A 26,527-nucleotide genomic window follows, 5' to 3' on the forward strand; every position below is an offset into this window, starting at 1 on the left:
TTTTTGATCAGAATCAGATGATTCTGATAAAATCATCTCCAAACAGAAAGTTCTAGTGTCATTTGGGTACACCTCTGTGTGGAAAATATTACAAGAGGGGGAAGCTAAGAAAAGAAATATTCAGTCTGCAGACTGAAGTTGGAGGATATGTAGAGGGATTCACATTATTTGCAGACTTATGGAAGATTTAAGGTGGTGCTTAGGAGATCCTTTCAGCTAAAAAATTTTTAAAAGACTCCTAAAATTCTTAAATGCATATTATCATGGAAACCAAATCCCCAAATAAATTTAAGATTACAAAGGGAAGCATGTCTCAAACAATTGGCATGTGGTTTTCATCAAATAAATTGGAATACCATCTGAAGAATAGAAAATCCATACAATTTTTAAGGGATTTGTAATAGCAAAAGGTCCACAAACTCAGACAAAAAAAATTGAAATTGCTCAAAATGCTAAAGGATTCCTGACCCTCACATTATTTTTAATCTGAAGAATCTTTTCTTTTTTTCCCAATCAATCATGTTCAAAGGTTTTCTTTTCACTCTTGCCTCTGCTATTTTCTTTGTTGCGTAGAAGCTCCTCAATTTGATGTAATTCTATTTGTCTACTTTTGCTTCTGCTTCCTGTTTTTCTAGGATCAGACCCCCTAAAAATATTACCCAAACCAAAATCAGAAAGATTTTCTCTGTTTTTTTATAGTTTTAGAGTTTCAAGTCTTATGTTTAAGTCTTTAATCCATTAAAGGATATCTTTGTATATGGTATAAGAATTTGATGACATTCTTCTGCACACGGATGTCCAATTTTCCAAACACTATTTATCCTCTCCAAGTGTTCTTGGCACATTGTTGAAGGTCAGTCAACCATAAATGTATGAATTATTTCTGAGCTTTCTACTTTGTTCCATTGGTCTATATGGCTTTATGCTACTATGTTCTATTAAAGTTACTGCATATTTGTAATATATTTTGAAATCATGAAATATGATACCTCCAGCTCTGTCTTTTTTTCTTTTAAGAATGCTTTGGTTATTCGGGATGTTTTTGTGATTTCATGCAAATTGTAGGAATTTTTGTATTTCTGTAAAAATTGCCACTGAAATTTTGATAGGTATTACAATAGTAAATCACTCTGCATAATATGGACAATTGAATAATATTTTTTCCAATTCATAAACATGGATGTCTTTAATTTATGTCTTCTATAAATCCTTTTATCAATATTTTACAGTATTCAGTGTACAAATCTTTCAATTCCTAGGTTAAATTTACTTTAAGTGTTTATTCATTTGTGATGTCACTGTAAATGGAATACATTTCCTAATTTCTTCTTTTTTTGGATATTTCACTGTTGGTACATTGACATAAATTAGTTGTTAATGTTCATTTTGTATCATGCCACTTTACTAAGTGTGTTCATTACTTCTAACATTTTTTGGTGGAGATTTTAGGGTTTTCTACATATGTTATAATGCAATCCATAAACAGGACACATATGAGATGAAATTAAAGGAGTCTAAAAAGATATTCCATGCAACTGGCAATCAAAGAAAACAAGAGTGGCTAGATTTATCCCAGGCAAAATAAACTTGAAGTATAAAACAATAAAAGAGCAGAAATAAATGAAATGGAGACTAGAAAAACAATTTTAAGATCAATAAAATTGAGCTTTTTTTTAAAAGATAAACAAAATTGACTAGCCTTTATCTAGACTAATAAAAAAGTAAGAAAAGGCAAATAAAATTATAAATGAAAGAGGAGATTTTATAACTACAATCACAGAAATTCAAGTGATTGTAAAATACTATTATGAATAATTTTATGTCAATAAATTATACAATCTAGAATAAATTAATTAATCCCTAGACACATGCAATCTACCAAGAAAAAAGAAGCTTACTAGATAAGGACATTGAAGCAGTGACTAAGGATTTCCCAACAAAGAAAAACAAGGATCAGGTGGCTTCACTGATAAATTCAACCAAACATTTATAGGACTAAAACCAATTCTGTCAAACTTTTTCAAAATATTGAAGAGAAGGGAATACTTATAAACTCATCCATAAGGCCAACCATACCCTGATATCAAACTCAGACAAGGATACTACAAGAGAATAAAATCATAGGTCAGTATCCCTAATGAACATACATGCGAAAAACTTCGACAAAGCACTAGAAAACCAATTTCAACAGTTCACTGAAAGAATCATACATTAGATCAAATGGTTATTTAGCCCAGGAAGCAAGGCTGTTTCAAGATAAGCAAATTAATGAATGTGATATACAATACTGACAGAATAAAGAATAAAAATTACGTAAAGAAAATCATGCAATCATCTAAATAGATGCAGAAAAGCCATTTGATAAAATTAAACATAGAAAAAAATGTACCTCCATATAATAAAATCCTTATAGGACAAGTACACAGCTAACATTATACTTAGTAATGTGAAACTAAAAGCTTTTTCTTTAAGATCAAGAACAAGGATTACCTGCTCTCACTACTTCTATTAATCATAGTACTAGAAGTCCTAGTCAGAACAATTAAGCGAGAAAAAAAAATGGAAAAAAGTAAAATTGTCTTTTAATTTTGTACAAGCAGAAATTGGACTTAGAAAGTTACTCGGCTTTGATAGAGGATACTTTTTATAGTGAAGAAAGGATTTATAAGTAAAAGCTAGGAGCCAGAGTAGGAATCTACTCAAATAATCAGGCTTTACTTTAGACCAAAACAGCTCAGTAAATCTACATAACTTTGAGATAAATTTAAAACACTACATTTTGAAGCAATTTTTTATAGCAAAAACTGATTTATATAGTTTTGAATTTACCTCCTTAATTTCCTGAGATAACCTCCACAACTTGTGTAATTTTAGACAATAATTAATTAGCTCTTTATGATCTTTATTTTCATAAATTAAAAATAAGATTCATCACACATACCTCATGGGCTTATTGAATGTTAATGATATAACATTTGCCATAGGCTCTGCTAAAAACCATGGTTTTTATAAAAATTAAAATTATTATTAGTTCATAAACTTCCATTTTCTCATCTGTTCACGGTGATAACTATCACCAACCACCTCTTAGTTTTGCTTTGAAAATTGAATGATCTAAGAGAAATAAAACTGACACATTCAAATAGTTAGGCACCAGAAAATTATATCATCACCAAGTGTGTGGTTGTGATTTTAATTACTGTTAACTTCCCTAACATGGAAAAAAAATTATTTCTTTAGAAAGGAATAAAAAAACTCTACATTCAGATATAGTCTTCCAATTTGAATGAGCAATTGCATACTTACATTAAGAATGCCCTTTGTCATTGTATCATATAATTCCAATGATCCCTGACTCAGCTTTCTGTAGGCTAAAGTGGTCTCAGTTTTCTGTTCTGTCCTCCTGTGAACCCCCTTCTCACTTTTCTTCAACATAATGCTACACCCTGGAAGTATCTCCATATCCTTCTCCATTGATCTTTGGCAACTTCCAACTATTCCCCTTTCAAACCAATAACCTCCTTCTCCAATCACCAGCAACCTCATCAAGAAGCAGTGTTCAAGTGCATGGGTCTTCAAATATAAGAGAATTCATAGGGGGTATAGAGCAAATACCTCAGTAGGTAGATAGCAACCAAAAAGGGATAGGGAGTGAGCTCTTCAGGGCAGCCTGGGAAAACAGACATTCATGCACATGCAGCAATGCCCACAGAAATAATTCAGTGGCTACAGATTCCACACGAGATGCACCAAGGAAAGAAGAGACATCTTCAGAGCACAGTGATCTGTGAGGGCTTCCTGGAGGAGAAAATGAGCAGGACCTGAAGGACTGATTTTATTGAAATGGACATCCACCACACTCATTCAAAATTTTTTAATGAGCATTGGCAATGACCCCAATGTTATGCTACACAATGAGGGAACTAATGATAATAATGATGCCTTGTTTTCGTGTTACACTTTGAAATTCATAATCCAGCCAAGAAGGACAATATGAACCTCAGGGAAGGAAAGAAAAGTGGTAAGTGGGAACTAGAATTGTTAGAATACCTGTACATTCCTAGGGCTGTACTGACATTTTATATTTGTGTTTTCTTGGAAATCACTCTCTGCGGTCAAATCAAATACCAATTGAATTCAGGATTGAGAGAGAGAGAGAGAGAGAGAGAGAGAGAGAGAGAGAGAGAGAGAGAGAGAGAGAGAGACCAATCAGGAGGAAGAGAGCAGGGCCATTTGCTAGAGAAGAAGAGTATATCACTCACCCAAAGAGCATCTCTCTCCCAGGGGAGAGCTGTCATTACTACGAGTTGGTACCTGGAGCACTTCTTCCAGTCCAAAGGTATTCTTTCCTATAACCACCAATTAGCACCTGTCACAGTCGTTTTCCTGGGCAGTTGATGAGGATTGAGATGCCTGCAGTTTGGAGATTTCAATAAAGCCCTCTGGTTAATAACGGCGATATTCAGAGCAGAACTAATAGTTCACACTCGGAATGGATTCCCTCTTTCATATGACCAGATTCTCTGAGGACCTGCACAGTTTGATTTTCCTGTGCCCAGGCACTTTAACAAGCTATTGTTAGCCAGTAATAACTTTTGGAGCCCCCCTGGCCAGAGAGCAGAACAGTTCATCACTGAACAATCCAGCTGATTTATTTTATTATTAGGGAAGTTTGTAAAAGGACTATTCATTCTCCCCTGGCTCTTAGGTGATTCTCACAGTCTGCCATCCTTCTCACTACTGCCACATTGAGTGACTCTCATTTCTGCAAAAGTTACACCATGCAAAGTCTCATCCAGGACCCAGACTGAACAGATAGTAGCCAAACTGTGAACTGTGTGCAGTGTCCTTGGTTTTCCAACCATAAATTAGAGTGTGAATGTGGGGAGATGCCCCCAGGTGACACTGACCCTCCTCCTTCTTTGTGGCCATATATTGTTGCCCTCATATCACACCAATTTGTTTTCTTGTAACTCTCCTCCATGCAACAGTGCATCCTTTGATGCCAAAGACTCTGTGTGATTTTATTTTGGCCCAAACCAGAGCCTGACCCTGGGTAATGATGACTGAAGCAAGCATGTGCTCACTTGCTTGCCCAACATCTGTTGTCTGTTTTCCTGAAAACAGACCTAATTTTCTTGGACAGAATCAGCCTCTTCCTGTTCTTCGGTGTGGTTAAACTTTCTCCCAGACAGCAGAGTGGGAATGAGAATGGGAGTTGCCTCTCCAGGGCACGGTGATTGGTCAGGATTGGGCACATTACTCAACCACTGGAAAAAAAGCTTCTATTTCTGTAAAGGCTTCTAACTTTGTCCGATACAAAACTGAAGTACAGGAGAACATTCTTGTTTTCATTTACATAAACTTTGTATAAATAAAATTCTTAAAGAAAAAAAACTATTTTTTTGGAGGGGGGGTGTGTACCAGGGATTAAACTCAGGAGCACTTGACCACTGAGCCGTATCTGCAGCCTTATTTTTGTAATTTATTGAGACACAGAGTCTCAATGAGTTGCTTAGGGCCTTGCTTTTAGGGAGGCTGACCTTGAACTCACAATCCTCCTCCCTTAGCCTCCCAAGTGGCTGAGATCACAAGCATGCACCACCGAGCCTGGCTGACAAAAAGTCTTAATGATACTGTTTCTTCCCCTTGATCCACTCCTGCCTTAAGCCATTACCTTTTAGATATACTTGATATCCATTCCTTGGTAGCATTGTTCTCTTATACATTGCTACATAATAAGCCATCCTAAAATTCAGTGGCATTAGAAAGTCAATCTGTTTTATTCTGAAAATAACTGAATTAACTGAGAACTATACCAACAGGAAAGAAGTAAATTAAACTGGTTAGATCTTACACAAAGCAGTGGGTAACAAAGGTGTCAAATCTCCAAGTTACTGACTTATTTAGCTGAAGAAGAACAACTCTCATTTCATTTATGTTGCTTCTGGGAAGAAAGCACCCTGTGCACCTGCCTTGTGGATCCTTTCCTGGTCCCTCTGTGTGGCCTTCTCACAGAGATGCAATGCTCAGTGGTTTTCTGTCTCTCCACTCCACACTGAAACCTGTGCTCTGGAAAGCATCTGAAGCCTTGGTCCATCAGTCCTGCTCAGCACCTGCCTTTGCTACAAGGCATGCTTATCCCTACCTGGACGTCTCCCCACTCACTCTTTTCTGGAACCACAAATCTATCACCTCTCCTTCTCTCTGCTCTGGATCCCTTTTCTAGATCTACCTCCAGGATCCATTCATGACATCTCTGCTAAATCTTTTTTTGCCAGCACCTAGATCAGGGATCAAGGCAATTCTGACCAGTGGAGAAGTCAGGAACAATTTCCACCAAGCTGGTGCCGGAGTATGGTTCACCTTATCCATGAAAACATGAGATCCAAAGAACTCGAGGACACAGATAGTAGCATCCACCAGGGACAGCAGAGCTTCAATGACCAGGGACCTCACACAGGACTCTTAGCCCAGGAGAGCAGATGACGGTGTCAGGATTTGGCAAAAGGGAAACTGAAGTCTGAGTAGGTATTAGGGATGAAGAAGAGAGGATCATCCTGAAAAACAGTGGGAAGAGTCAGCATTAGCAGCAGCAGCTTGGGAGTCAAGTTGCCTGGGTTTGAAGACAGGCTCCATTATCTGCTGTGTGGCCTTGAGCCACTTAATCTAGCTCTCTGTGGCCTCATTTTCCCAGTCTTTAACTAATTGATGATGCCTATGAATTGTGCCTATGGAGGTGGCTGGGAAACTTAAAGAGTCAGCACTTAAAAAAGTTCTGAGACATGAAAGTGCTCAGTGACAGATAGCCATGATCATCCTTATTGTCGTGATTATTTCTCACAGCTCTGCATCTGGGCTCAGATGTGCCCCAGTGGCATAAGTTGCATCTGAGAGTCAGATGTCTCTCCATATGTTCCTTATTCTACAACTTCTGCTTGCACTTTCTCTCTCTCTCTTTTTCCTTACAACTCACTCCTCTGTCTTAACTCACATTCTGTTCCTGCCAACAAAACATGGGATTCCCGCCACCAGACTTGACAAATCACTTGGGGATCCAGTCCACACAGGGAGACCCAATCCAGCCCCCGCCCACCCAGATGGATCTCCCAGAGACTGGAAATCCGTTCAGAAAGGGAAGGAGTCCCACAGGTCTCTAGGACGCAGGGGCGTTCACCTGGAGGAACTTGCCATTTCCCCTGCTGTTTCTAGAGAGCATGGAAGAATTTTGGTTTTCAGCATGCAGATATTTCCTGCTCTCATGTTTTCTTGTCATGCACATCCATGATTTATTCCTCGGACTACAAGAGCAATTTTGTGTACTGATGGACCCAGTCTAGAACTGGAAGAAGAGGGAGCAACCGTGTGAGGATTTAGATAATGCTCATCTCTGCGTAGGTGACCATCAGCACAGATTCTTTGAAGTGCCTATCTTATAGGAATGACATATGTGGCGTGGCATGTGAATATTCTCTGTGTGATAATGTACATATGCTGGTAGACAGAAGTGTGTCTATTATCAACAGAAATGCATGTGGCCCTGTGATGGCATTGGTTATCTTCCATGCACTTGGGATGTCATGCTGGGACCACAAGGATCACTAATTAGACATGAGAAAACTAAAGAAGGGAGTGAAGGAAGGGGTCAAGGGGTGGGGGAATGAAGAGAGGAAGGACATGCCAGCCTGAGGCTTGTGCTCAACAGTCACCAGCACCATCTCCCAGTCTCTCAGGTGCTTTGTCGCGGGCTGTGCCCAGATGCTGCTGCTGGGGAAGGTCCCCTGAGCAGCTGGTCCTAGGAGACATGAATCTGCTTCAGAGGGTCCTGAATGAGTATTCAGTTCTAAATCTTGGTGGCTTCTTCCTGGGCGACCCTAAAGGAGGTGGTTTGAGCCCAATAAATGCATAATCGATCAGCTCTGTCCATGTCACTTTGGAACATTTGGAGATTTCCTAATGCTTGCTGCCCTACATCAGGAATTGAAATACCTCTATATCGGTTTCCTATGGCTGATGGAACTAATTATCACAAACACAGGGACTTAAAACAACACCAATGTATTCTCTGATGTTTCTGGAAGGCAGAAGTGCAAAAAGGGTCCAAGTGGGCTCAAGTCAAGGTGCTGGTGAGCTATGTTCTTTCTGGAGTCTCTAGGGGATGTTTTCCTGAGTTCTTCAGCTTCTAGATACTGCTCACATTCCTTGGCTTGTGGTCCCTTCCTCCTTCTTAAAGTCAGCAATACTGCAGTTAAGTCTCCCTCTGACTCTGACCTCTGCTTCTATCAATCACACCTCCTTCTCTCACTCTGACCTTCACACCTCCTTGTTTTAAGAATCCCTGTGATTACATGAACCCCACCTGAGTAATCTAGGACAATTTCTGCATCCGAAATTCTTTCATCACATTTGTAAAGTTCCTTTTACTCCATGAGATAAGTAGTTACAAGTCTCAGCAATTAGGGCATAGGTACCTTTCAAAAGCAGTTAGTTGACCCCTACAACCCCTAATAATCAAGAAACCTGTTCAAATGGCTCTAGACTAATGAAATAAAGCCTGTAGCAAACTCAGAGTACCCACCATGTGCTCACTAGGATTAATCCATTTTCTACTCTAGTTTTCAGTTCTCCCATGTACAAATTGCACACTTCCAGGGAAAATGTGTATCCTTATGTGAAATATAGGAATTCTATCCCAGTAGAGTTCCCCTCTTACCCCACCTCCCACATGTGCAAGCACATGTGCTCACACATGCACGCGTGTACACACACACACACACACACACACACACACACACACACACATTCTTTCCTACTTAGACCCTTTTCTTTAATTTCTTCTTAGGTTATTAACTTCATGAAATGCTTCACTCAAAATGTTAGCCCAACAACTGCAAATTGCTATGGGTCATCTGTAAGTCCTTGCAAGCTCTATATTACCTTATTCAATAACAGCTCCAAAGTCTTCAGGAAACAAGAATGGCTCACGTATTATAAAAAGGCAGAGAAAAGCACCTACATTCATCAAATTACAGGTTATATTTCTTGCTGAGACATGCATGATCTTGTTATTGAAGAAAATGCTAAAAGCCTAGAAATGGGAAGTGACTTCAGAAAAATGAAATACTGTGCTTTATTTTGTAGATTTTGTGTATCTTAAATCCACAACTCCTTATATTTTTCAGTAGACTTTTTTTTTTACTCTAATGTCTTTTTTCTTTTTCCATTTTGTAGGAGCTAACTAGCTAATTCTACTTTCTCCACAGATCTTGGTTTATTGTTAAAAGTAAATGCCTTTCTTTAAAGTAACCTCCCACCTTTTGTGCTGTGCTTCGGAAAAGAAAGAAGAAAGTTGGCTATAAAGGAAGCAATGACTTTGGCTGGCACGAGGTGGGAATGATTTAAAATGCTACCATCCAATTGAGAAGGAAACCTGTGGCCCTTCAAAGCTGAACTCTAGGAACCTGTATTGCACATAATTGGAATCAGCGTGAATATCACATGCAGCAAAATGAGAAAATGTCACTAACTCATCTTTCTTCAGTGAAGAAATGCTTGCCTTTCTGTTCTAAGGGCTTGAAACCGAGCTGCTCAGATGAGAGCAATTTTTTCTCCATTCTCTTTATTTGTGAGTTCCATTTTCCTATCTCTCTGCAGAAACAAAGCCTCAAATCAGAAAAAGGTAGGGACAGTATTTCCCCTGCATTTTCTCTACAATGTTCATTCAGGAAATACAAGAGACAGCTTTAGTATTAGTGAAAGAACTGCCAACAACTGAGCCACAGTGTGTGACAAGAGAGTGAGAACGCATAATGGTGTAGGATAGCCAAGAAACTGAGGTTTGCTTTGGTCAGGATAAAGTACTTTGACAGTTCCCTGAGGAAGAATTAAAACTTCAAATCTGACAAGACACAGGTGAAAGTCCATTTTTCATTGCTGTAACACAAAATACCTGAAGCTGAGTACTTTATAAAAAAATGAGGTTTATTCAGCTCAAAGTTTTGGAGGTGCAAGAGCATGGTGCTAATATCTGATCAGCTCTGATAAGGGGTCCTTTCACTATATCATGGCAGGTGGCATCATGGTGGGAGCACATGTTTGAAGAAAATATCACTAGGTGAAACAGGAGGAAAATTGGGGAAGGCCAAACTTGCTCTGTTATAGCAACCCTCACTGACAACTAACCAGGGTTTCTTAGGAGCCACCTTCAGCCCTTCCTAGGCCTGTGACCCCAAGACCTAAATGCCCTCCAATGGACTCCACTTCTTATATATCCCACCACCTCTCAACACCATGACACTAGGGACCAGGCTTCCAACATATGAGCCCATGGGAGATACATCCAGCCACATCCACACCATCATAGCAACTGCAGCAGGATTCAGGTGGGGATATGAGAAGCGTGGCTCAGGAAACAGATATCCTGGGTTCAAATCTATTTTGCTTAGCAAAGCCAATGAAATACAGGATGCACAATTTAATTTGAATTTTCAGATAAATAATGATAAAATGATAAACATGGTTGGGGCTTTGAGGATGATAATAAATACAGAAGAAGGAAACATTCTCTCTGACCTTTCATCCGTGATGTTGGCCACTATTGTGAGGAAAAGAAAGAAAATTGTCCCTCGTGTTCTAATTGTTGTTGTCCATGGTGTTTCTCAGTTCAGAAACTCCCTGCTCAATCTGTTAATGTGGAATGGGTGAAAGGAAAGGTATCCATAATCTCGTATTGCTTCCTGAAGTGTCTAGAGTCTTGCATTTAGACAGTTTCTATAGCCAGCCTAGAAGGCAAATGAACCCAAGGTCCCCCAGGGTTAGTTTGTTCTCGTCCTCTCTCAGTTCTGATCTATTCTATGTTACTAATTCCAACAAATATTTAATGAATATCTATTACAAGTCCAGCCCAATGTCCAAAACTGCAGGTTTAATATGCCACCTCATCTTTACTGAGTGCTAACTATAGGCCAGGTCTACAGAGTATATGCATCATCTCATTTTGTTTGACAAACTTCTGGGGTAGGTATGATTTCTCATCCTATTTTACTGGTCCCTGCTTTATATAGGAGCCTATAAGTGAGCAAGAGACAGTTCATTACAATGCAATATGAATAATATATGCAAAGACATGTCTCAGCACACTCTACAAAAGTGGACAAGACAGGCATGCTCTTAGCTCCCCTATCACATACAGGCAAGTGGGAGGATGACAGATAAGCAGAGACAAAGAAGCCTGCTGTTGTGACCCTTCTTCTGCTCTCCAAGCAGGGTTATTGCACATAACCTGGGACTGAGCTCTCGGGAGAAAAATCAGTGTTGTAGTTTTCTGTGATAGGGTAACCACCCTCTGAAAATCGACTACTTAAAATAGCAATGTTGCATCACGTCTCACAGTTCTGTATCTTCTGTAGACTTGGTGGGGGCCATTCTCTTCTTGGAATCTCTCTGACAGTTGATGCTAGACTTTGGACAGAGCTAGAGATACCCGAGATCCCCATGAGGCTGATACTGAGACAGCTTCCTTGCTCATATCTCTGATCCCTCGGATGGCACATCCAGAACAGATAGGGCTGGCCCAGCATCTCCACCTTTTATGTGACCAGTCCACATGGCTGGCATGTCTTCCTTCAGTAGGCTCATGGAGTTGGATGTCTACATGTATCCAGTTGTTTCCAGAACCAGTGTTCCTAGAAACCACACAGTACAGGGTATCTGTACTGAGACAGCTCATTACAATGCAATATGAATATTATATTCAAAGACATGTCTAACCTCAAAAGTCACCAGCGGTACTTATGCCATATTCTCCTGGTTATGAGTGAATCCAGGCCAGCCAGATTCAAAGGGTACAGTATGTAAAGGTCTGAATTCAGGAAGGCTATTCATAAGGGGACCACAACAATGGTGGAGCACTGATTCACAACACAGGAAAAGCTATGAGGCACTGGATACAATAGTGGACAAGACAGGCCAAAGAATCTATTCATTAGACAACAGACATTCCACTATTTCTTATTATATAGACTATTTATAGAAACATAAAATATTTATGTATTACATATCATCAAAATTTATTTCTAATCATTTAACAAAATGAGTATCCAAACATTGGTTTTAAAAAGTGGAAACTCAGACTCACAGAATTTCAGTGACTGAGCTCAAGGTCACAATTTCCTATGAGTAGCCACATTGGGGTTTAATACAAGGTGAGGTCAACAGAGTCACATTCAGAGGTCACCTCTGCCTCCCTGACCAGCAAAAACTTTACAAAAGAGGTGATGCCTTAGCAGTGTTTTTTTTTTTTTTTTAAAAAAAAAAAACAAAAAAAAAAAAAACAAACTATGAATAGGAGTTTCCCAGACATACAAAATAAGAAATCATAAATAGGCACCGGGCATGGTGGTGCATGCCTATGTGTTCAGGCTCAGGAGGCTGAGGCAGGAGGATTGCTAGTTCAAAGCTGGCCTCAGCAAAAGCATGGCACTAAGCAACTCAGTGAGACCCTGTCTCTAAATAAAATACAAAATTGGGCTGGAGATATGGCTCAGAAATCACAAATAGGAAGTGTGAAGTCTACAAAAGACTCCTGGTTGAAGTACTGTGCTCTGTTTAGAGTTGCTAACTGATAAAGGATGGGCTCAGATAAAAGCCCCATGTAGACTTTATCCCATAGCAGCACAGAACCCTAGAATGACATAATAAGGTAAATAGTATACCTTAGTCTTCTCTACCCTCCTAGAGACATAGGTTCCAGAGGGATCCATGTCCTTTTCTTAGCAGAAATACAGGCCTCTCCAGCTGGCGGGGCATACTGAGCTCCTTGAAGGTAGAAACTCACCTTAGTCATGGCTCTGTCTCTGGTTCTTAGCACTAAACCCGCCACACACGTTGGGTGACCAATGAATGATGGAGGTGTTGGTGGACATACAGACAGGGAGATGGATGGATTATTTACATAACCAGAGTGCCATAGCTTATAGCTCTTAAGAAAGAAATCTTTAAACAAAAATTCACATTGTCCTTCCCTCTGAAGCTATGAGAGCTGTCAACTGCCTCTTATTGAAGTGCCATCTGAGCCCATGGCCCATAGTGTCATGTCTCTGTCTCTTTCTACCTGCACAGGACCCATATTGGTTGTCTGCAGTGCTGTGTAGCAGCCTGCTTTGATGCTCTCCAAGCTTGTCTCTCTCTCTTCTCTCACAATCCTTCTGGATAATTACACAGCCCCCCTTGTTTAGCCACCTCAATGACCTACATTCTCAAATTGACACCCATCCCAGAACACTCTTTTCATCTCTTGCTACTGGAAATGTCACACTCACCTCCCAGGCTTGAAATCATCATCTCCATCAACTCCTGCTTTCCTCTCCCAGTGGAGGTTCTCCCAGGTGACAACATGGTACCACCATGTAGTAAGTCAGAAATCTGAGAGCTTGCCTGAGCTCTTCTCTTTTATTCACCAGCACATAAAATTGGTCACTGGGTTGTAACAATTATGTCTCCCAAGCAGCAGTTACACTAGTGTTCTCCTGGCCAGAGATCTTGCTTCATGTCAAACTCAGCATCTTCAAATGGTCCCTCACCTGGTTGTCTGCCTCCAGGCTGAGTTCCTCTGGTCCATCTCCAGACTATATCTCTTTAAAAATTGCTTCAAAAAGATGAACTCTATCCTCTCGCTCTCAGATTCAATAGTTTAGTATAGTTAAGAAGTTGGGAATAATTTGTGGTACGCTTTTTGTTTCTTACTTATACCTTATTGCATGTCATTCTCTGTGTACTCACACCAGTTGACTTTGCCACCTGCAAAGCCCCAGACAATATCTCAGCTCTAGTATATTGTATTTTTAAGACTCTGGATGCTCGGTTCCCTTATTCTTTCTATCTATCTGGGAAAATCCTCCCCTCTCTCAAATCCTGTGCAAATACTTAATTTTTCAAGAATCAACTTATGCTATAGAATTCAGTATTTCTCCCCCTCTAATGGCCCGCTCAGTAATATTACTACAGTGCCTTCCAATTACTGTAGGTAAGTAAAGATGCCTTTGCTTGTCAGAGCTATCCTGAGAAAGAAAGAAAGAAAGAAAGAAAGAAAGAAAGAAAGAAAGAAAGAAAGAAAGAAAGAAAGAAAGGATGGATAGATCGATCCATTTAAATTAGAATTACTTTCCCCACCTGTTTCTTAATTCCTAAAACACTTCTATCATTCACACACCTGCCCTTACAGAAGAGAGTCTGTGTCTTATATTCCTGCCCAGGGCTAAAAAATTACCTTTGTTATAATAATTTTTGGAGGCTGCAGGGCATGGGGACTGAAATGTCCAGAAAATGGTTCAGAAGTACAAGATCTGAAAATCTCACAGGTGTACTCAAGTCCAACCTGGTGCCGTCTGAGCTTCTATGTACCTCATACCTACCTAGTCCAGGACTAAGTTTCCACAAATTCCTGTCTGCTCTATGCTGTGTAATAAAATTGTTAAGATTTCAAAGAACATAGTGTTATTGTCCAAAGCAGAATGTTCCAGCCACTAGAAGCTTGCCTGTAGAGACCCACTGTAGACCTACTATCAGTGATTATGGTGCCCCATTTCCTGTCTGTGCCCAAGATAGTCTCTGGTCCAAATACCCCAGCAAAGGAGAGGGATTCTGGGGAATTGCCATTTGGTAAAGGGAGACTATTAGATTCCTCTGCATGGACTCAGCACTCTTAACACCATCTCACCTTTCTCAATTTGAAATAATTTTTTCTTCCATTATTTGTGGCACCTCAGGGACTTATTCAGAGTCCTCTGATTAGTGACTAAAGCAGATGCCAAAAACCAGGTATCTGAGACTCCAGATGCCGAACTCATCCAACCACACCAGGCCTGCTTCTCTGGCTCCACAGAATAATCATACCAACTCTCCCTGACTCTTTCTACATTAACTTTCTTCTATCTTCAGCAACGACACTATTATAGGTTTCTATTGTTTGCGGAGACTCACTCTGAGCAATTTCTCTAGGAAAACATTTGCCTGTGCTATAATAAGCTATGTGTACCAAAAGCTTGCTATTTGCTTTTTCACCTTTCTTTGTCTTTTGACAGTAGATATTTTTTTAAGTTCCACTCTACTGCTGGTATTAACACCATCCTATTTTTAGGGAATCACATGTTAGTGTTCTTTTGATGCACCCGAAGCTGCTCCTCTCAAATGCAATTTCCACTATCCAATCCTCCCAATGGAGGTGAGAGTGCAGGATGTAAGTATAAGTCTGAAGCGGCAGCAAGAAGTCTTTAATTGAGCAACAGGACAGACTTCTGGATGCCGTCCTCAAATACAGGATCCAGAAATCAGAAAGCCAAATTGGTCACTCACAGGCAGCTGTGAGGGAGGAATCTGTTTTATGGAAGAATGAGGAACAGACAGGTGCCCTAGAAAAAAGAGTTGGAGAAATGTTCCAAGGACCCAATAATTTGGCATTTTCATTCTTTCAAATGAGCAGATCAAAGTACAAAGTCATAAAATTATCTTAATGAGGAGGTAGGGTGATAAAAACATCAGTAGTTCTTAATTTAGTTATTTTTGGATGTTTTTCTTCTGTTCTTATCTCAGTTTGCTAATCAAAAATTGAAAATGGCTTGTGAATATATAAACTACAAACTATAAGATAATCTTTTTAAATGAGCATTATTGAGATAGACTATAGTAAATTAAGATTATAAGTATGACACATTGGTATATATGCACTAATCAATATATACAGTATTTGCAGCTCTGCTGATTGAACTGAGGGCCTCAGGCATGCTAAGCAAGCTCACTTCCACTGAGCTACATATCTAGCGCACTACATTGATGTATTTTCATGACAATTTGGCTATTAACGTCTTGTAAGGCCAACGTGGCAAGAGAAACAGAACCAGGATTCTTGTCCTGACACTGCTACTTGGAAATTTGGGGTCCTGGATATCTGCCAGGGTTTCTATATGATTACAAGAGGCAAAAACATTCTGTGAGCCCTTGGCAGGTGGGACCTGCCTGTCATTTATCCTCATCCTTCCAGTTAGGGATGGTCCAGAGTACTATAATAAATATTCTCTGCCTATTTTACAACCAAACACTCGGATACACATATTTTAAATGCTGCAGGTGAAGCTGTCACCAGGGCTGGCACGTGGGAGATGATCCCTGGTATATGCCTGGCAGTTCTTCCACAGGACCTGACATTTCCACCTGATATGGGCAAAGAACACTAGCACACAGATACAGAGTCACAAAGTGCTTTTCTGGGATGTTGGAAAGAAAACTCTTGGGGGAAATTTTTTTTTTCCTTTTTGTGGTTACTAGAGTTGATTTTCTGATTCCTTTAAGAATATTGTCTGTAACCACCAGCCAAACTACTTGCTAGAATACAGGTTTAAATGGAATTATAGGGACATCTAATGCCCACTAGTATTAATGTCACCCTTGTTTTGAGGGGTACACAAACTCTTACCCATGATATAAGGGGAAATTCTCAAATAAGAGAATTTCCCCTTATATCATGGGTAAGAGTATATCCTAGAGAGAAGTACCCCATTTTTATCAACTAGATAATTGTATAGGAAAATGATCTGTGTATGATACTCCATTTTTGTATATATATATTTTTTTCTTTTTTACTTATTCCCTGAAAATTCTGACCACAAACTCAGAGATGTGTTCTTTGGGGAAGACTTTTGGTCTGAGGACCACATTTGTGCATACAACTTTTTTATAGACACACATCTGAGGGAAAAAGCATTTTCTAATAAATGATTAATAATACTCAAAGCCCACTGTTCAATGGGAATGTGAAAGGGCTAGGCTTCTTTCTTATATTTACCAGAAGAGTTTAGCAATCTAAAAATGGAAGCAAAACAAAATTCTCAGTTTAACTAAAATATTTGAATGTTACATTTCCCTAGGTTTTTCTCAGTGTTCCTTTTAAAGTCTCCTACAGAAAGAATGTAACACTCTCTTCAGCGATACAATAGCACATTATCAGGAATTAAGATTGGGATCCCCCCAAAAAATGGGTGCACAGTCAGTTCTATCTATCATATATATATACTCTCAACTTTTGATAGTGTGAGAAGAATCTGAGGATCACATTAATGAAGACAAAAAAGACTTCAAAAATATTTACAAATTCTGTAAAAATCTGCCTCCGTTTGTTTCTGTAACAAAGTACTAGACTAGGTACTTTATAAAGAAAAAAAATGTTTTCTTACAGTTCTGAAAGCAGGGGAAATCAATGAGCACACTTACAGTGAATGAAAATATTCACGTCATTAAACTCTACCAATGGGCTGTATAATTTTGTTAGCTTTCCAAATTTGGCTGAACAAATATGACTTTTGTAAGCTCAATCATAAATTGCCTTTTTCCATTTTAAGAAGTAGCAATCAAGTTCCATACCACCTAGGTTGAACTCCAGTACTTCTATTTACTTACTAGTTCTGCGAGTTAACAACATACTCACAAAGTACAAAGAACACTGCCTAACATGCGGTCAGAGTTCCACAATGCTGACACAATTTGCTCTTACTTGGGGGCGCACAATGCCTGTGTACTGAATGTAGTTGCAAGTTTGAACATACTTTACACACCTATTATATTATAAGATCTTATCAAGGCCCCATGAGGTAAACATGGCAGATAATGGTTCCCACTGGAAGAATAAAGAAAATAAAACTCAGAAGGTCAAAACACCGAGCAGGTTAGTGACAGTATTAAGAAAGAAACATAGGTCTCATGGGGTTACGTTTCCCACAGAGGTAAACTAGCTTTACAAAACCAACTTGTACAAAGAAAATAAAGAGAAAGGCTGGATCATGTGTGTGTGCATGTGTATATTTTTAAAAGACCTACAAGAATATGTCAGAGAACTACAAAGAGAAAATTATTATAACCAAGAATTGGAAGAAGGATGAAGCCAGATTTAAAGTTAGGTAGTCAGTGTAGTTAGGTAAATCGGGTCTAATATCCAGTGAAATCTAAAATGGAGACCATGCTCAGAATGACTCAGGGAAACGCAGGACAACTCATGGAATGTTAATAAAGTCCTTGAAAAGGCCCTAGGCCAAAGTCCATCCCAAAGAAGTGATAATGAAGTCCTTCCTGACCAGATTACTTCTTTGGCCCACCTGTGTCCCACCCCTTGGGCCTTCCAACCCACATTCCATCACCAAAACTATAAAAAAGGGAAACAACCACATTTCCACGGATTCCACCTCTTGGGTCCCCTTCTTCATCCGGGAGAAGTCTTTTCTGCTGTCCTTTAATAAACTTCTAATTTCTACTCTGACCTTGCCTCGGCGTGCTTCTTTGGTGTTATTCTTCAACATCGGGGAAGCAAGGACTCGTCACCGGTCAACAGCGGTAACAAGGATATGCAAGCTCAATGTTTGTCACCACTTTTCTCCTTGAGCAATTGCCAGTTTCAAAAACAGCTGCACATTACAGTCAATGAGGGACTAAGTGGGGGCGGATCCGTGCCATGGAGCAGAGGGAACCTAAATGGGAGATCAGGGCCTGCCAAGGACAGGATGTCTGGTAATCGCACAGGCTTTGCATTAGGAGTTCTAGGATCTACTCTTTTGGAATAAGAAAGAACTGACTTAAACCCAAACTTTCAATCATCTTAGTTCCTAATCAGATGGTGTCCTCGCCAGCTACTTGCCAGGCAAACATATAAATAAGAAGAATGCTATTAAAAGCATCAAGTTATCTTTAAATATTTTCAGACACAAGGTCCAGGCAAAACAAAAATCATTATTTTTAGAAGAATACAAGACTTAACTGAAAACAAAAGATGACAGATATAGGAACACAATAAATCCAGTGTTTTGAAAGGTTAAGGGCGGAATGCTTGAAGATATTAGAACACGAATGGAATGCATCAAACTTCAGGTTGATAAATATATTGTGGACTAACATTTGTTGTCCTTCCAAACTTTGTGCTGTAACTCCATTCTGAATTAGTCAGAGGTGGGAACTCTGGGAGGTGGTTAGGTTTACATGCCACCATGAGGGTGGAACCCCTCTAATGGAATTGGTGGCCTCCTAAGGAAAGATACCAGATCTACCTCTCTCAGACACATGAAGATGCAGTGAGAAGATGACTATCAATAAGTCACCAAGAGAGCCCTCATCAGGGCTCAAATGTGTGGCCACCTGGATCTTGACTTTCCCAGTTTCTAAAACTGTGAGAAATAAATTTGTTATTTAAGCTACACAGTCTATGGTATTTGAAATAAGACAAATGACCTTCAAAGAGTAGTAATAAGACGGAGAGCTAATTTCTTTACAGAAAGTATAAAGCCAAAAGACAATGGAACAAGAAAATTATAGGTTTAAAGTTACTGGAGGGAAGGAAGAACTGCCAAATATTCTATAGCAAATAAAAGGTCCTGGAAAAAAATAAAGGAAAATAAAGACATTTTTATCAAATATCAAAAATCCAATCTATCATGGGTAGACATGTACTCAAGGAAATACTTAATGAAGTTCTTCTGGCCAAATGAAAATAATGCCTTTTTAAAGTTGAAATATTCAGGAAGGATGAAAAATTAGTTAATAAGTCGATAAAACTAAATAACTATTAGAATAGACTTAAGGAGATCATGTAGGGTAGGGGAGGGTGAATGGAGTCAAATTTTTCTATGATTGTTGCATTACCAAAAAAATGGTTGTGTTGGGCATGGTGGTGCACACCTGAAATCCTAGCTACTTGAGAAATGGAGGGAGAAAAATCACAAACTTGAGGCCAACCTGTACAACTTAGTGAGACCCTGTCTCAAAATAAAAATAAAATAAAAATAGGGGCTAGGATGGTGGCTCAGAGGTAGAGCACTCGCCTAGCATGTGTGAGGCCCTGGGTTCGATCCTCAGCACCACATAAAAATAAATGAATAAAATGAAGATATTGTGTCCAGCTACAGCTAAAAAAAATTAATATTTTTTTTAAAAAATAAGAACTAAAAAGGTTAGAGAGATAGCTCAATGGTAAAGTGTCCCTGGTTTCAATCACCAGTATAGGAAAAGAAAAAAAAAATGTGGTAAAAACTGTTGGTTAGCTGGGCATGGTGGCAGACATGGGACACAGGGACTCTGGAGGCTGAGGCAGGAAGATTGCAAGTTCAAGGCCAACCTCAACAACTTAGCAAGACCTTGTCTTAATATAAAAAAGCAAAAGAGTCAGGGAGTCTAGCTCAGTGGTTATAAGGACCCCTGGGTTCAATCCCTGGTACAAAAAAAGAAAAAGAAAGAGAAAAAGAAAAAGAAAACACGTATTGGTCAGCTTTTCATTGCTGTGAGCAAAACTCCTGACAAGAATAACTTCCAGGAGAAAAAGTCTATTTGGGCTCATATATTCAGAGGTCTCAGTCTATGGGCAGTGACCATTGTTCTGGGGCTGAGGTGAGGCTGAACATCCTGGCAGAAGGGCATGGCAAAGGAAAGCGGCTCACCTCATGGCAGACAGGAAGCAGAGAGAGTGAGATAGAATCCAAGGTCATGCCCCCAGTGATCTACCTCCTCTAATCCTGCCTACCTGCTGCTTCCAGTTACCACCCGCTAGTCCATTCAAATGATTAATCCATCAAATGGATTAAACTCCTAATGAGGTCACAGCTCTCATAATCCAATCATTTCCCTCTGAACATTCCTGCCTTGCCTAACACATGAAATTTTCAGGGGTCACTTCATATCCAAACCATAACAAAACCAACAATTTTTAAATTAGAATGCATTAAGATGCATGTAATGTCTAGATTAGCCACACCAAAGGCCAGACACCAGTGATGGGGGTTTCTATGGCCAGGTAAAAGTTATGGTAAAAACCAGGAAAACTTGAGTGCTCAAGACATTGAAAACAATTCACCTCTCAATAGCTCATCCTGAGCTACCCCTACTTTTAATAGCAATCAATCCTACCATCACATCCCACCCACTGCCCTGTGCAAGTTGTGCAGATGGAGAAGATATTCTGTGGGAATGACCTGGAGGTGAGTCCTAACGCAGAAATTGTCTGGTATCGTGGAGAGTCAAAAGTTTGGATAAATGCAAGCAAACTCAACCAACAAAAGAATTTTTAATCCACATAAACAAAGATGAGAAAATGGAATGGGACAATATCCCCAGAACCATAAGAAAAATAATCATAACCAAAAAGTCTACTAGAGAGATCATTAAAATTTAAATTATTGTTTACTAAACAAAAATAATAACTGGGATAGAGAGTAGAATAAACACAGCTGAGAGCAAATAAGCCGGATGCCTGGGAAATGCTCTCTGAACATAACACAAATGTGGAAATAAGAAAAGCATATAAAGAAGCATAACAGAAATGAAAATAAACAGAAGTTTCAAGGTCCATCTAAAAGAAGAACCGAAAGGACTGGATAGAATGCAATCACTAATGAAAGAAATACTGATTGAGAACTCCATATCTGACAGAAGAGCTTGACCATTATAAAGCATGTAAAAATCTCAAATATAATCTTTCAAATAGTTAAAATGTCACATAATCTTGCAAAAGTGAAAAGAAAATACTGAAGCTAAAAATCACAAGCTGGGAGGTAGGAGACCACCAAAGTCTTCCCTCAGCTAATGCATTCTCTGGGTTATGGAGATTGGGTTTGAAAGGCCACACAGTGGTGGCTTTGAGGGTGGTCCAAGATGGAGTTTGGGGACTGGGACTCCAGCCTCTACACATGTCCTTCAAATGGATGTAAGTGCATTCTCTCAATGAAGGGTGGACTACAGAAAGTCCATCCCTTGAAAATGGAAACAAACAAACAAAAAAAAACCCTAATTTATCTCAAACTGGATGAAAGTGGAAAAGAAAAATCTCTTCTTTGCTTTATAAATCACAGACTTGGAGTAAAAAGTGCAATTTCATATTTCTACATGATTGATGCAATGCCCCTATGAATGAAATTAACTTAATTTCAAGCAGTCCTTGCTTAGTAGCAGCAGAAGCAGCATCATTTTCCCCCAGGGAGAAGCCAATTTTTGTTGAATTTCTGACAGACATATATGTAATCTGGAATTTGTCACTGTGCATGTACGCGGGTGTGTGCAAACAAGTCATCATGACTCTGCAGCAGCAGAAACAGCTGCCCCGAATTTCAGATAACAGAGTTATCAAAACAGAGCATAAAACAAGTATGTGTGAAAAAACTAACAAAGTAAAAATAATAAATTCTACGAATGAGAAAGAACGAGCCCCGCTCACCCAGCACGGAACCCAGGTGGGCCCAGGAGATCCTGCCAACGACCAGGGAGCCCACACTGGAGCTGCATCTTTGAACACAATGCCCAACCCCAACGCCCAGGCTCCCTCTCACCTGCCCTGACACTCCATTGCTGAAAGCAGTCACCTCCATCTTGGAACACCCTTGTCACCATCTATAGTGTGGCAACTCCCATCTTGGAACACTGATTGGGCAGGTATCCATAGTCCCCTGCTCCCCCATCTCCCTGGCAGCCACTTACCCCACACAGTGACTGGACAATATAAAACAGCTCTCCCCGACAGGTTTGCAGCCCCTAGAGAGCAACTCATAAGACCTCGTCAGAGAAAGGTCCCCACTAGGAAGTAGAAAGGGAGGGGTGAGTGAGATACAGTTTAGAGGCTAAATTAGAGATCAGGAACTGTGAGGTCTATAGGCACATAAGTAGATAAGACCAGGCACCCACATCACATGAGTGGGTCCCAAAGGAGATCCTTGGAGTATAGTCTTTTACAGTGGATTGGATGGTACCATACCCCACTTCCAGGTACCCTGCACCCAAGACCAACCCTCCCACCCTGGTAACCTTCAACATCCTGAGGGTGGAGATACCAGCTAACAATAGGTGACCTCAAATATTGGATGAAAAGGGAAGCAGGAAAGATACTGATCTCCAACAAAAACAATCCTTGTTTCTTCCTTCAATTTTAATTTTTCTCTCTCTCTAGTCTCCCACCCTCACATCCCCAACATTTGTGAAACCAAGTACTTTGCATGAATTGGGATACTGAGGACTGGGATGTCTGAATAGTATATTACACATATGTTGTATAGTCTTTTATTTCCTATTTTTATACTTATAATTTTTCTTAATATTTATGTTTGTTTATTTTATATACTCTTTTGTTTTTCAACTTGTCTCCCCCAAATCATATCCTCTCTCTTCCCCTCAAATAACCATGTTCTTTAGATTCCTTTTTCATGCTTTCTAAGATCTAATAACTCTATATCCTCACTTCTTACCCCCTCAACATCTCATCCTACCCCTCACCCCCAGTTCTTTATCCACCATCAGAAACTATAAACCCTTTTGCAAATCCACCTTTTATTTTGTAGAAATTAAATTAACTCATCATTTCTGTATATTGTAACAAAACTGTAAATGCCTTAATAGCATTTGGTTTAAGGTTGCATATTAGTTGTATTAGGATCTGCTAATGTTGTTTTTCCCCTCAAAGGATAGGTATTAGAACCCTGCAGGGGCACTATGAGCCTAAAGCATAAAAAACAATAATACCCAGAACCCATAGTGCTAGAAAGAAAGACCCATGAACAACATAAAACAACAAGAGAAAAAAGTGCCCCAAACAAATCAAGATACCACATTATTAGAATCCATGGCCAGCACAACAGAAGAAAAGACAGAGGTTAATATTATATCCCATCTATGTATGATATGTCAAAGTGCAGATAAATATATTCTTCTGTCATGTATAACTACTTAAAACAAAATAAAAATTTAAAAAAGAAGAAAGAAAAGACAGAAGGAGTTCAGGATGTACATAATTAAAATATTCTTGTGAATTAAAGGATGATATAAGAGAGCAAATACAGGCAGAAAAGATCATTTTGATAAAGAGCTACAAAACAAATACAGGAAGCAAAAGATTATTTCAATAAGGAGATGAAAGTTCTGAACAACAACAAAAAAAAACAGAAATCCTTGAAATGAAAGAAACAATAAACCAAATTAAAAGCTCAATAGAAAGCATCACCAACAGATTAGATTTCTTGGAAGACAGGACCTCAGACAATGAAGAAAAAATACATAATCTCAAAAATAATGTAGGCCACACAGTGAAGATGGTAAGAACCATGAGCAGAATATTCAAGAAATATGGGATAACATAAAAAGACCAAATTTAAGAGCTATTGAGATAGAGGAAAGCATAAGAGTTTCAAACCAAAGGAATGAACAATCTATTCAATGAAATAACAAGAGAAAAATTTTTCAAACATGAAGAATGAATTGGAAAACCAAATACAAGAGGCTCACAGGATGCCAAATGTAAAAAATCACAGCAGATATATACCAATGCACATAATAATGAAAATGCCTAACATACAGACTAAGGAGAGAATTGTAAAAGCCATGAGAGAAAGGAATCAGATTACATACAGGGGGAAAGCAATTGGAATATCTGCAGATTTTTCAACCCCAACCCTGAAAGCTAGAAGATCCTGGAAAAACATATGCCAAGCTCTGAAAGAAAATAGACGGCAACCAAGAATCTTATATCCAGCAAAACTAAGCTTTAGATTTGATGAAATAAAAACATTCCATTATAAATAAAAGTTAAAGAATTTATAGCTAGAAAGGCACACCACAGAACATCTTTGGCAAAATATTCCATGAAGAGAAAATGAAAAACAACAATGAAAATCAGCAGAGGGAGGTATTACACTAAAGGAAAAACTAATCAAAGTAGAAACCAAGTCAGTTAAATACTAAAAATAAACAAGAATGGCTGGAAATACAAATCATGTTTCAATAATAACCCTAAATGTTAATAGCCTAAACTCTTCAATCAAAATACATAGCCTGGTAGATTAGATTTAAAAGAAGACCCAAAAATGTGCTGCCTCCAAAAGACTAATCTCATAGGAAAAGATATCAGACTGAAGGTGAAAGGTTGGGAAAAAGCATACCACTCACATGGACTACAGAAACAAGCAAGGGTTTCCATCCTTATATCATATAAAGTAGACTTCAAGCCAAAGTTAATCAAAGATAAAGAAGGACATTTCATACCACTTAAGGGAACCAAATATCAACAAGACATAGCAATCATAAATATATATGCCCCAAACAATGGAGCATCTACATTCATAAAAAAAAAAAAAAAAACTCTTGCCAAGTTCAAGAGTCAAACAGATCACAACATGATAATCTAGGTGACTTTAACACACCTCTTTCACCACTACATAGGTCTTCCAAACAAAAGCTGAACAAAGAAACTATAGAAATCAATAAAACAATCAATAACTTAGACTTAGTTAACATATATAGAATATGTCATCTATCAATGAGTAAATACATTTCTTCTCAGCAAAACATGAATCCTTCTCTAAAATAGAACATATATTTTGCAACAAAGCAACTCTTAGCAAATACAAAAAAGTAGAGATACTACCCTGCATTCTATCAGATCATAATGGAATGAAATTAGAAATTAATGATAAAATAAAAAATAAAAGATACTCTAACACCTGAAGACCAAATAATATGCTACTGAATGAACAATGGGCTGCAAAAGACATGAGAAGAGATTAAAAAATTCTTAAGAGGTAAATGAGAACACTGATAACTTCTTTTGATAACTTATCAAAATCTCTGGAACCATATTCTAGCTATTGTAAATTGAGATGCTATAAACATTTATATGGCTGTGTCACTAGATTATGCTGATTTTAAGTCTTCTGAGTATAAACCAAAGAGTGGGATGACTGGGTCAAATGGTGGTTCTATTCCCAGTTTTCTGAGGACTCTCCATACTGCTCTCCATAGTGGTTGCACTAATATTTGTAGTCCCACCAACAATGTATGATTGTACCTTTTACACCACATCATTGCCAACATGTATTGTTGTCTGTATTCTTGATGATTGCCATTTCAACGGGAGTGAGATGAAATCTTAGTTTTGATTTGCATTTCTCTAATTGCTAGAGATGTTGGACAGTTTTTCATATATTTGTTGATCAATTATATATCTTCTTCTGTGAAGTGTATGTTCAGTTCAGCCCCTTTATTGATTGGGTTATTTGTTTTTTTGGTGTTAAGTTTTTTGAGTTCTTTACATATCCTAGAGATTAATGCTTTGTTGGAGGTGCATATAGTAAAGATTTTCTCCCAATATGTATGCTCTCTCCTCACATTAGTAATTGTTTCCTTTGCTGAGAAGAAGCTTTTTAATTTGATCCCATCTCATTTATTGATTCTTGACTTTACTTCTTGTGCTTTAGGAGTCACCTAGGTGTCCCTCAATACATGAATGGATAAAGAAAATGTGGTATATATACACAATGGAATATTACTCAGCTTTAAAGAAGAAAAAAATTATAGCAATTGCCAGTAAATGGTTGGAGTTGGAGAATATCATGCTAGGTGAAATTAGCCAATCCCACAAAACCAAAGGCTGAATGTTTTCTCTAATATGTGATGCTAATTCACAATAAGGCAGTGGGGAACTAGGGAAGAGTAGCATTACCACAGATTAGGTAGAGGAAAATGATGG

General features: G+C 38.7%; 1 protein-coding gene across 4 annotated transcripts in view; it reads right to left on the reverse strand.

Moving 5' to 3' along the window:
* LOC308630841 (uncharacterized protein) overlaps positions 1-26,527 on the reverse strand; it is a 263,388-nt gene that overhangs the window by 91,529 nt on the left and 145,332 nt on the right. For all 4 annotated transcript variants that reach the window (XR_014018043.1, XR_014018044.1, XM_081261616.1 and 1 more), the window contains 2 exons: positions 6,313-6,560; positions 4,263-4,413 (listed from right to left, as the gene is read on the reverse strand). Coding sequence is in view for 1 of the 4 variants with exons in the window: in XM_081261616.1 (XP_081117742.1) it covers positions 4,263-4,298 (36 nt within the window). In the remaining 3 variants the exon portion in view is untranslated. The remainder of the gene's footprint in view (positions 1-4,262; positions 4,414-6,312; positions 6,561-26,527) is intronic.

The sequence above is a fragment of the Spermophilus citellus genome, assembly GCF_964194105.1.
Source record: "Spermophilus citellus genome assembly, chromosome: 11".
In the NCBI taxonomy this organism is placed as follows: domain Eukaryota; kingdom Metazoa; phylum Chordata; class Mammalia; order Rodentia; family Sciuridae; genus Spermophilus; species Spermophilus citellus.